The following is a 12,702-nucleotide window of genomic DNA, read 5'->3' as shown; positions in this document are numbered from 1 at the left end:
AGATAAATTCTGACTTGATCCCATATAGTCATTCAGCTTCTTGCAAATCCACAAACACCCAATCAACAAAACTACACTCAAAATATGGCAGGAAAGTAACCAATACCAAAAGTTTCAAAGAGAGGTAATTCCGTTAATGAATGGAACATTTTGAAATCATACACATTTGGAAAAAAAACCCACCTGATAACATTTTAAAGAGTAATGAAAATAAATTCCATAACTTCAACCAAAAGCAAAAACAGATTGAGCCAAATGCATCAAGAAGCACTACCCAGAACACAAAAAAATAAGAAGAGCTTCATCATAAATTTGGAGAGGAGCGATGTCCATGAAGTGAAGGTCACCAGCATTTAAAAAACAAAAAACCCTTGAAAAACTTAACATTCAAGACACAGGATAATTCTTCCCTCTTTTCACAGGACTGCAGCCACAATCCTGCAGTCCATGCATACAGGTGGACCCTTTTGATTACAAAAAACCCTGAAGTCACAAAAGCTGAACAAAAGTGGTGTCTATTAGACAGTTTCACAAAAAACCCTCCCACTGTTCCAACTGTACATCAGAAATATGGACCTAGGTTATACATGGTTTATTGATATTTGTTAAATGTTCCAAGATCTTCAAGTGAAAAGTACTTTATAAAGCTAAGTATCTGGCCCTCAGTGAATTAAAAAGAAAGATTACTACTGAGAGTAAGGGTTCCAATTGTTTTACTTCTCACCACCTAGAAAATACCAAACAAGTATCAATATAAATAAGGACTGGACAATTGAGGCCTATGAAAGAACAACAAGAGAATTCAAACAATTTTATAATAAAAAAGAAATAAAGATCAACATTGCTCTTGTTTGGAAATGAAGGCCCAAATCCTGCAGTCTTTGCTTGACTAAAACTTTCACTGAAGCTGATGGGATTTTTACCTAAACAAGAAATTTGAAAAGGTGGGATTGCATTAAGAACAGATCCTAAAAGGCAACCCAAAAGAAGACAGAATCATCAAATACATAGCCAAAATGAAAAGATCTGCTCCCTTGTGAATTATACAGTGCTGCTTTGTTGCTGTTACAAAAACTGTTTAATACCATGGAAACTATCTGATAAATGTACTAGAGGTCTATAATTTTATAATATTGTGGTAACAATGTGATGATTCTTTTTGAGAGAGGATTTTTCTTAAAAGGCCCTGGCTTCTAGGGGAAAGTAACTTTTCCAAAAATAAGCTACCTTTTAAGCTGAAATGTTTCAGTTTCAGCCTAAATGTAAAAAAGTTTTAGAGAAATGAAAAGCAGACCAAGCAGAATTGTCTTAAGTTATTGCAAAACACAGGAGATGATGGATACAGAAAGTATTTTTCCAAGTATAAAAGATCACTGAGGTATTTTGCGCGAGTCCCAGTAACACAAAAAATAGCTAACAAATCTGCTATTTTAAATCTATGTAACTAGTCTCCACAAAGGAGCACTTTGTCTAACTTAATAAAACCTCACAGGTTATTAATGAGAGGAAAATTACTGTGTGCAGAACGTTATTTTCATGTCCAATCTCAGAGCACACTATTCAAGACTTCTAGGTATGTTCTCATATGAGCATATAAGCAAGTCAGACACCTGCATGCATACCTTCACCATCTGAACTCTTTCAAGACAAATATTATTCTCCTATGCCTCTGAATTCCCACCACCACTTTTAAAGACAGTGCAGGAAATAATCTGGAAAGTATGGCAGTATTTCGGTTGGATTCTGGAGCCTAATGTTTAAAATACAGAATTTTTACTCCACCCCAACAATTTCCCAACTGACAGATTGCATGCCGGCTGATCTGTAGGTACTTTACAGTAAAAATACAGTAAATGAACCAACTTAATTTTAATGAATGTTAAATACCTGCCATCCGAAAGACACCCCTAGACACCACACACAAACACACAAAACCACTACTTCTGTGATTAAGCCGATGTAACAAGAGTCATGTCCTGAAGGTTAAACTAAAACTATGTCGGACCAATAGGCTGAGGTGGGAATATGAATTCCAAAGCCAAGGGCCCTCCACTACTCAGAGCCTAACTAGTCATTCTGTACAGCAGGGGTGACAAACATCCAGCCCGCAGGCTGGATCCAGGCTATGGAGCCATACAATATAGCCCATGGAGCACTGGACCAACCGCATACACCAGCCCCAGCCTCACACACTGCATGCAGCACATGGGCAGGACCTGGCACCAGGGGTCAGTCTGGGATGCTGCACACAGTCCAAACCCCAAAGCCCCTGTGCCACATGCACAGTGAGCCCCAGGGTTAGCATATGGTGCACACAGCGCACAGGCAGGGCTGGACTAGTTGTGTGCACTGCACACAGCACGTGAGGCCAGCATCAATTGTGCACTGCCTACAAAATGAGGACTGAACCCAGTGCCTTGGATGCTCCACAGTCCCAGTCTGGCTCACAGGTTGGCTCAGCAATGCTAATCTGGCCTTCAGGGCCAAATGAGCCTGACATTCCCTGCTATACAGGATGCAATGCACTGAGATGGCCAGCGCACACAAACACTGAAGTGAACTTTAGATCTAGGGATCATACATTCAAACCTAGTTAAGAGTATAGTTATTCAAATGTATGACAGCTAGATCACACTTTCACACCTTCACCTCTCTCTCCCCATTTCCCCTCACTTGAAACAGAGGGAGGAAAAAAAACAAGTTAATTCAATGTTATACAAGAGATTTTTGCCTCATGAAAGAATTATGCAGTTCCAAATAGGCTCAGTTGCACCAGTATAAATTCAGAGTAATGCAATTATCCTCTACTTTATTTACACCAATAAAACAGAGCAAACTGTGGTTTCTAAAAGGCACAAGGGGACTCAGCTTCTGAGCACATGAACTGTACATAGGCGCAAAGCTAGACCTCATATTAACCACGACAAACATTAGTATTTTTAGCTATGTTCAATGATTTCATTTTTTCACATGCTTCTACTGGAAAAGCAGTACAGGAGATGCTGTATATCCTACTCATTATATTTTAGTTCCTGAATAGAGGGTCACAGTTCAGAGTTGCATGGAATTCAAGGACAGCCCCTCCTGCACTGCATACTCTCTTCTGTTACCTGCAGTGACTCATTTCTATCTGAAATGCTATTATTGAAAAAGAACCAATAATAAACTATCCTATCAGCTTGCTTTGGTTTGGGACTCCCAAGTTTCTGTGGCGGGGGGCAGAAACCAAACTTAAAACCCTACAAAAACAAGACACTTCACTGCACATATTTTTCCCTCAGGGGAAAGAATGAGAATAGACCATGTCTGACAGATGTGCAGTCACATCACTTACTGCACTACTCCAAGGAACACAGGTATTACTGTAATGAGTGCACCGTAAAAAATGTACAAAGAACAGAATGGACACTGTCCTGCTGTTCTGCTTACTCCATTCTTGTAATTAAGGAAAGTTTTGAGGCTTGTAATAAGCCTGTTCTTGGAGAACAAGCTTTCTGTAAACGTCAATGCCTTACATGCTTAAACAAAGGAGCAGAGGGATGTATCCTATGCATATGTGCACCTGCAGCCACAATTCTCCCTCCATCACACACACAAAAATAGGCTTAAAATTAAACTTGAGAGCTATCAACCTTGAAAACTTTCTTTTTGCATACAAATGTTATGCTTGAAAGACAGCCAAAATAATGAGAACTAATTTTAGGAACTACACACCCCCAAATCCCGCTGCTAATTTTTGCAGCTTATAGTGGACATTTCTAAAAATGTTTCTTTCTTCTGTCCCTGTCTGAAACACCCTTATAAACAATATGGGAAACTGAGACAATACATGTGTTAAGTATAAACCTAACATTTTTGTTTATGGTTACAACTTTAAACAACTATCCAGGAGAAATAGCACAAAAAGAGACTGCATGTAGAATCCTGGCAAATGCACAAGGAAAATAAAACATAATTTTCTAATTTCTTAAGGTTATAGTCTCATTACTTTAGTATTCTGAGGTAATACCTTTAATAATAAAAAGGAAAAAAAAATTCCAATGTTTCTAGTTGATCTGGAAAAGATGTACAGTACTCCAGTAAGATATCTACTACTAATAATGTGTGGATATTAGGCCCACAAATTGATCTACTCAAGTACATCCCTGTATCTCATTGAATCCCTCACGGAAGTCAGTGGAAGGGAGAAAAATAACCGTAAGAGCAAATCCTTCATTTGGAAGCCAGGGCACTGTAACTCACAGTGGTATTCCAATATTCCGTGTTCCCTTCCATCTGTTTGTTACATCTCATGCAGCCTTATGCCCCAGACACGTACGCACAGGCTCATCTTTACTACTACCAAGCGACCTCATTGATTTCAATGGGACTATACAAAGGAGACAAGCTCAGAACATGCACATGTATTTGCAGGATCAGGGCCTCAGGCAATTGGGATCACAAACTCTTTTATCAAAGTAACTCACAACTGTTTACTTTCTGAGAATTAGCCATTTTAATCAAAAGGTCAAAATGTTTCCACTTTTCTGAACTCAAGCTATAAGAATTTTAAAAGGAAAGTGTCAAAGATGACAAGCTGCAAGTGTAATTAATCCTTACATTGTTGAAAGCATACCAAAATCTATATCAGCCCCATTATAAGACACTGTTACAGAAGTGAAAACTCAATAGTCATCCACTAATAACAAATCCCTGAATTTATCCTTACTTACCTGGCAACCAGGTTTTATTTGAACTTTCTATCTGTTTTTCTTCTATCTTCCAAGGAAACAGAAGCACACAAATACCCCAGAATGATGATTACAAGTCCATTTTACATTTCAATGCTCTGACTAATTACAAATTAATCAGATAGGTAGAGGAAAGAGATAGGGGAAACGCATATCTGCAAATCCAAAAGGTAACAGGCCTAATATTAAGCCTCCTAGCTTCAATACTGTCTAGAATTAGTTAAATCCAATATCAATGACAAAAAATAATCAACTACAGCATCAACACTAGTTATCTGTACTGACATTTTCTTTGCTTATAAACAAAAAGGAGACTGATGACATGAAAAAGATTTGCACGTGATACCACAAACCCCTTCAATATGTAGTATGCAAAGAATTATTTCTGGACCTGATTCTGGGAGATACTGCACCTGCACACTTGCACTAAAAAAAAAAGTCAGTGAGTTGAGGTGACATGGCCCATTCAGGGAGTGCTAAGCCTATTTTAGGAGCCTACCCAAATTCATACTCCTCACACTTGCTCAGAAACCCATTAAAAACCCAGTGCCACATTAAATTAAATGTTGAAAGTTAAAACTTAGACAAAACCTGCCTGCCTGCAGAGCCCAGGAAATGGTTCTGTTCATATTAGCATCCAGACCTTCCACAGGTATTACTAACAGCACAGAGGCAAGATTTCCACTTTAAAGATATCAACTGATGGCAACATTTTTGCAGAGTTTGAAAAGCTTGTTTGTCAGGCACCTTTTCTCACTTACATGCTACATTTCCTCTCAAATTTCTGGCACAACAAAACTTTTGAGCACAATTTTGATGTCAACTGTAAAAAAAAAAAAAAAAGTATTTTAATCGCACACAAAATCTTGAGCCTTACCTTTTAGCAGAGGCAGAGGCGTTAATTCAATAGGCTTGCCCTGAGACCTAAACTGGGAGGAGCTTTGCGACCTCTTCTGCCTGGCTTTCCTGACGGACTTCCGAGAAAATCCGTCTACTTTATCCACTGACGGAGGAGTGGTTGGTGCTGAGGACATATCCCTACTGAAAAGAAACAAGTGTTATAAACGCATTCCCAATGCCCAGAAGTAGGTAAAGATTAAATGAATTTGCCAAGAGTCACTTTGTACCTCCTTCACTTCCCTCCTAAAAACACCCTTTTGAACTATCACCCACAAGGACTTGAAAAAATTAGTGGGCCAGATGGATAGGAGAGAGATGGTCTGTCTATTGATTTATTTACAAACTTAAAAAATAAATTCCTGGTACTATTGCAAACCTTTCCTTTCCTCTCCCCTATTTTGTAGCATCCTCACTTGTTATATATTTGAACTTAGGCCCAGATCCTGAAATCAGATCCAGGCAGATCGATTGCTGTATTGACATGGGGACCTGTTGACTTCAAAAAGAGTCCATACAAACACAGGGGTGATCTGTCAGTCAGCAAGAAGCGGCCTACGGGACCACACGTTCTTTGGATTGCCACAGGATCTCCTTCTTTCTTCCCTAAAGCACCTATTCCTTAATGCAGGGGTGGGCAAAATGAGGCCCGGGGGCTGAATGTGACACATCAGGCCATTCTATCTGGCCTGCAGGGCCTCTAAAAATTTAGAAAATTAATATTTCTCTCTCCCTGGCTGTCTGTCATGTGGCCCTCAATGGCTTGCCAAAAAACTCAGTAAGCGGCCCTCCACCCAAAACAATCACCCGCCCCTGCCGTAATGGGTGCACAAGGAAAATAATGAATTTTACCATCAAAACCATGGACATTTAGTAGACAATTAATATACCATGGAACACACATAAAATAGGCAGACTGCTTTCCATAAAAATAAGTTGAAAAATGTATGAAAGTTTAGCCAACCAACATCATTAAGCTTCAAAACATCAACAAAACGTACTAAGCTTGACAGACTTACTACATTAGTCATTTATTCTCCACTTTAGAAATACCCAGCTTTTACACTGTGAATCTCTTTGCATATCTCCAGTTTCATATTCTAGTATTCCTGAGCAGATTCCATGCTACTTTTACAAAATTATAAAGAAATACTGAAAGAGTTGATTCAACAACCAGTCTCTTGATTTTTGCCAGCCTTGTCGTCTTCTCTGTCAAAAAGTCCCATGGTATCTTCTCAGTGAAAAAGAAAGATGTAAGGGGGAAAGATTTAGCTATGAATCCTACCAGTGCTTATGCACGTTTAACTTTGATGCTCTGAGCAGTATTTCAATGACAATACACATGGTAATCAAGTGAAGCTTGCATGTAAGCACGCGCAAAAGCAGGGGCTTAAAGCATGAGCTTGGAAGGTGTTAATCACCCCAAATGTTTGTTGGCTTCAATTTATCAAAGGGTCACCTACTGCTACTGGGAGAGACCACCTTCAAATAGCTATCATGTTGACGGACTGGTCTACCCCATACAAATACAATAGATTTAAATCAAGTCGTTTGATTTACGCTTTAGAAGGAGGTCTTATTATTTTCTTTATGACGGTGTAAGCGTGCGTAGAAAGACGACAGGTTTGCTGCGAGGCCGTGTGCGGGCATGTAACAAAGTCCGGGTCCGCCGAAAACATCAAACTCTTCGCTTCAAAGGACCGAGCGGCGTCCTCGGAAGCCAAGCTGGGACACTGGTATCATCTTTAAAAAAAAAACCATTTATCCTCTTTTGTTTTTTCCCCCGGGGCAGGCGCTGCTTCACGACCGCCCTGACAGCCGCGCCCTGCGTGGCGCGCCTGGACCGTGGCAGGCTTCGAGGCTCCGAAGTGATGCTCCAGAGACAAGTGCCACCTCGCCGGGATGGACGGGGGGTCTGCCAGACGATGTGCTCGCCCCCTAGCCTGCCGTCCCCTCCAATGGAAGGGGACCTGGGGGCTCCCTGAGGGATGGGGGCACGAGGAGCCGCCCTCACCTGGCCCTCGCCCTCGCCCTGCCCCAGCCTCGCCCGCTCCCCTCCCCGGCGGGCCGGGGGCGTCTGCAGCTCCTCCCCCGGGGGCAGCGTTACCTTGGCCTTCCTGGCAGAGAAGGCGGAGGGGGCGGTGCGGGGGAGCGGAGCAGAGCGGGCCGGGCGGGCCGGGCGCGGCAGCGGCAGCGGCGGGGCGGGAGGCGGCGGCGGCAGGCCCGTGGGCCCGGTGCGGGAGGCGGCGGCGGCCTGGCTGCGCGGCCCGCGGCCTCTCTCACATTCCCGGCGGAGGCTGCGCGCGGCGGGGGCGAGGCGGCGGCGGCGGCGGCGGGTCCGGGGCGGGCGCGGGATCCTATTGTCAGCGGCGCGGGGCTCCGGCCATGGCACTCGCGCTCGCGCTCTCACAGCACCCGTTCCTCCTCCCTCCCCCCGCCCGCCCGCTCGCAACCCAACGTGCTGCCGCCGTGACGTGACGCGACGCGACGCACCGCGCCGCTTAGTTAGCTCCCGGGCCCTGCCTCCGCCATAGCCGCCGCGGCGCCGACGGGGGTTTTCTTCCCCCCCGGCCAGCAGCCTGTCGGCTCCAAGCGCCTCTGCCCTCCCAGAAGACGCCGGGGCCTTTCTGGGGCTGAAGGAAGTGGGATCGGCTTGGCGCTGCCTGCGGTTCCTCGGGCACTTACGCCGGGGGAGAGGGCCGCGAGGCGGACTTGAGTCAGTTCGTCTGAGGGCCGAGACGGAGCCAACCCTGGATCGGGAGATGCCGGCGCGTGAGTGCAGTGGCCCAGGCCGGAAGCCGGGGGGCGCTAGAGCACCCTCCCTGCTGGGCTGGAGCAGGCGAGGCTAGCCCCCCTGCCAGAGGGGAAGTTGTGGGTAGGCACAAAGCATCCTGGGATGCTGGGGGACTGCGAGTTAACTTGAATCTGGAGGGAATCTGGGACGGACATTCAACAAACCAATTTAATCTAAATCCGCCGAGTCTGATGCAGCATCTATCCGTATTTATCTTAAACTGGTTTCGGCCGTTTATTAAAGTGATTTATGTGCCCTGAACTTCTGGACTAGGGACAGGTCACAAACCTGTTTCAGTGATCAGAAACTGGTTTAAATCTGTAATAGAGCAGACATTTGGTGCACATAAACCAGCTTGAAAATGGCGGAAACTGGTTTGAGATGCACCTGGTTGAATGTAGTATCAGACTTAACTGATTTGGGTCAAACCAGTTTATGCAATGTCTGTCTCAGACCCCTTGCTGGTTTAAGATAAGCCAGACACCCCCAGCATGCAGTCTGGGCTGGACAGGGCTTCCTGCTCCACTGCAGGGCTGGCCTCCTCTCTGCTCCCTGGTTGGAGCTCAGCACAAACTTGCAGACACAGAGCATCTGCCTGGCTTTTTGCTGCTAGACAGGGATTATTTCCCCATCTCCTCTGCCTTACACTGACACCTCAGCATTATCTAGCAGACCACACGCTGACTAAGGTCCCTGCTGTGGGGGAGGACAGAGGCAGACATGCTTTTTGGAGCTAACCAACAGGTAGCTTAACAGCTTTCCTTGGAAGAGCCCCATTATTTAATGGAGAGAGGCTTTGTTTTGTGAATGAGTTAATAATTCTGAGTAAAGGGTGATAAACTTTCCCTGGGCAGCTTGGGAGCTCTGCCCTGTGGAAGGGAAGGGAGAGCTACTGTAGCACCCCTGGCTTCTAGCCTGAGCCACTGCACACTTTTGCCTGCAATTCTGGGATGTCTGTGGCTTACAACCTGATTTAGCCCAGTCAGGTTAGACTAACCTGCAAAGATTGAATCAGTTTAGGCTCAGGCTTTTAGAAGCCCTGTTGTGTTACAGACTTGAACTAGTTTATACTCACTTACACTGGTTTATGTGTGATTTCTGTCCCTAGCCTTAGTATCTTGTCAATCCTTATCGGGTCTCCCTTTAAGCATCTTTTCTCAAAACTGAATAGACCTAGCTTCATTAGTCTCTCCTCACATGGAAGCCCATTCCCATCACTCATCCTCCTTGTTGACTTTCTCTAATTCTTCTATATGCTTTGGATTGGACGCAGTATTCAAGGTGTGGCTGCACTCAAGTTCTTTGTTCCTACAAAAATGGTAGGGAACTATCTAGTGCTCCTAGTCTGGGGGCTCAGATTAAATGACCTCTGGAAAGCCCTTCTAACCCAAGTCCTCTGGGCTGGGCTTGTATCTCTGTCACTGGTGTAACTAATCCCATCTAGCTACATAGGTGCAATCTCCACTTAAATCAACTTTGTGTCCTTTGGTAATTTGCAGCAATAAGGTAAACTGCTTGAGTTTGCCCTAATAATGAGATCTGCTTTAGTTGCCAGACCAGGTTTTCACTTAATGCCCTGTTCAGTGAGTCAGTTACATCTGTCTTTTAATTTAAGTTCTCCAAATTAACCAGATTTATTTATTTATTGTCCTTCATACCAAGATTGAGCTGGATTCCTGTGCACATGAAAGCTACATGAAACACAATCTGTTTGTGAAGGAAGATGTTCGGGGTTGCTTAAAGGGTGAAATAACATAGCCTACTGTTTAGAGAAGAACCCTTGGCCACTGGCCTACTAGGTGACATTTGACCGTTTATTTGAAATATTCCTGCCTCAGTATCCCCATCTAAAAAGTGGAGCCATGTATTTACCTCATAGTGTAAAGTGCTTTGTGACATACAGAGTTGAAGTGCTGTGTAAATGTTTGGTTTTTGGTTTTTTTAAGCAACAAAAGTTCCTACTGATAACAAGACTACCAAAATGCACTTTTTTTCAAGTGCAGATTCTACTAATCTTCCTGTTGTGCCATTTTTATAAAATTGTTAAAGAGCTTACTGCTACAAATTTACACCAGAAAGTGGGTAAATGGTTTGTATATATACCATTTAACAAAACACTATGCATGGTGATGCATTTTAACAGCAACAAGCATGTTTCTTATGAAATTACTTCTTATAATACTCAAGATGTACCGATGAACCCTTCAAGAATACATGAGTCTTAACAGGTGGTTCTTTTTTTTAAATCTTAATTTTTTTTTTTTTCCTTTTTGTATCATCTGGTCAACAAACTTTCTACTACCCTGGTTTTTTGGTGCTCAGATTGTTTTATTGCTAATTTTCTGGTCATTCCCCATAACTACTTTATATTCCTGTAACAGAAGAAGTCTGTATTCATCCACATGTTTAAGGGGCATTCAGTCTGTAGCTGGAGAGTCCCACACTTATGAAACTCCACTGATATTCTAAAGGGATGCCCCAGCTTTCTCCTCCTCAAACCCTTGGTCGACATTACAAAATGTATTGTTTCTGAAAAGTTGAAGTATATGGCCTTTAGGCAGAAGGAAGTAGAAAATTTCACAAATACATGTTCATTTGTTGACAGTGTCACATAGCAAGAAATAAAATGATTTAACTCAACAAGTAATGCTCAGATGTCATCAACACTTCAAGGAAAAGCTTGTACAGGTGTATAAGTCTTCCAGTTGTCCTCCAAGAATTAAACAAATCAAATGGATGTGTCTTGGGACTGTGATTTAGAACATTTACAATGTTCCAGGTGATAACCCAGTGGGGAACACTAAAACTACTGCCCAGAACGGGCTGCATCACCTGGGAGCATGAACAAAACCAAAAAACCCTACATACTTTCTTGCTGCCAAGTTTAACTCTCTACTAACTTTTAAAACAGATTTTACAAGAAAATGTTTAAAAGAGCATTCCTTAACACCAGATTTACAAGGCACAAATGCTCTATTGAGTAGTATCTGTTTATCTTAGCACCCATAAAACTAGAAGAATACTGGTGAGCTCTTCCCTGCATAGAAACTGTTCTGCACCAATGGGTCCCAGGTGTGCTCCACCTCAAGGTTCAAGAAATTGACTCAAGAGGCATGCTTTAAGGTTTACAGCCTCATCTGTCATTCAGAAAATGTGTTAATATAAAGAAAATGAGGCCACAGAGCCTTTTTTCCAAGCCTGGCACAAGGGACAAACTCTCTAGTGGTCTTTATGTAGAGACTTTTTAAAGACAAGGTTGCTGGATTGATAAGTGAAAGTCATTCTGTCAGGTAATAAACAGAATTTTACTCAGCTGGAGCTTGTGGTGTCTCAAATGTGTGTCTATAGTGAGAGTTATTTAATGGTTTACTAAAGGATCTTCAATACGCTGAAAGAGGATGGTCGCTGGGAATTATTTTTACATGTCCTGCTTACTACTTACTGGAACAGGAAAAGACTTGGTATCCCCAAGGAACTAATGATTTGGACCATCAGATAAAAAACTAGAAAGAAAGTGTCCTCCAGGAGTCAGTAACATCATCTCAAGAACTGAATCAGCATGTAAACCAGGCTCTTCTACACAACAACAGAAATTGTGACAAAGGTAAACAAACAGTGAAAAAGTGCTCCAAAATAATGAACCTGCCTTGTCAATTTAAGGGTACTAGTACCAAGAAGTATTATTTTAGCATTAGGCGTCTTGAAGCAAATCCATCCCCAGAGTTGGGCTGTTGTAGTTAATCTTCTTACACCGAAGATGACTTGCCCCTTATATTTTTGGTTTTGATTTTATTCTAGAGATTTATTTTAGGGTGTTGCACCCATTTTTTTTTTAATATGTGTTATTACAGTGTCTTGTTTCCATTATGATAGATGCAGAAGAAGTTGCTGTGTAGGGTTTTGAATACAACCTATGCCTGCCATTTATACATGTGGAGCGGGCATTTGAAGAGCGTAGCCATTGCTGGCAAAGTGCAATCAATGCCTAATCGGGTTTTTTTTTTTTTTTTTAGATACTAGGAGGGAAGCTTATTCCTATACAATCAATGCAGTGAGGTAGGAGGTTGCTCACTTGTGTGCCTGGATGTCCACCACCTTCTGTCTGGACACTTCTCTCACTTTCTAGATCATATAGTTTCTTTTGCTGAACCCCTTTTTGTCTCTAACTTGCTTTCCTGTTTCTGGCACTCCTCACACATTTTTCCATTTCTGATTAAGTTCCCTTAATTGGGTTTCCTTTTCTGCCTGTTGTCTTTGTCCTCGTCAGGTTCTGCTGAGCCT

The 12,702-nt window shown here is 42.8% G+C and overlaps 1 protein-coding gene across 7 annotated transcripts in view; it reads right to left on the bottom strand.

Annotated features, from left to right (window-relative positions):
- The window catches only part of PPP2R5E (protein phosphatase 2 regulatory subunit B'epsilon), a 106,911-nt gene extending 95,207 nt beyond the window's left edge, over nucleotides 1–11,704 (bottom strand). For 3 of the 7 annotated variants that reach the window (XM_090034219.1, XM_090034224.1, XM_090034225.1), the window contains exons 1-3: nucleotides 7,735–7,874; nucleotides 7,188–7,370; nucleotides 5,608–5,771 (exon numbers count right to left, since the gene is read on the bottom strand). In XM_090034219.1, the coding sequence (XP_089890345.1) occupies nucleotides 5,608–5,771; nucleotides 7,188–7,306 (283 nt within the window). In that variant the 5' untranslated portion in view covers nucleotides 7,307–7,370; nucleotides 7,735–7,874. Of the gene's footprint in view, nucleotides 1–5,607; nucleotides 5,772–6,646; nucleotides 7,117–7,187; nucleotides 7,371–7,734; nucleotides 7,875–8,312 lie in introns of those variants that run through there. The other 4 variants (XM_090034223.1, XM_090034221.1, XM_090034222.1 and 1 more) reach the window with 4 other exon arrangements.
- Between the last annotated feature and the right edge of the window lie 998 nt (nucleotides 11,705–12,702).

The sequence above is a fragment of the Crocodylus siamensis genome, chromosome 2 (genome assembly GCF_052110815.1).
Source record: "Crocodylus siamensis isolate JL-2025a chromosome 2, ASM5211081v1, whole genome shotgun sequence".
Taxonomy (NCBI): domain Eukaryota; kingdom Metazoa; phylum Chordata; order Crocodylia; family Crocodylidae; genus Crocodylus; species Crocodylus siamensis.
This window is presented reverse-complemented; position numbering and strand designations above follow the sequence as displayed.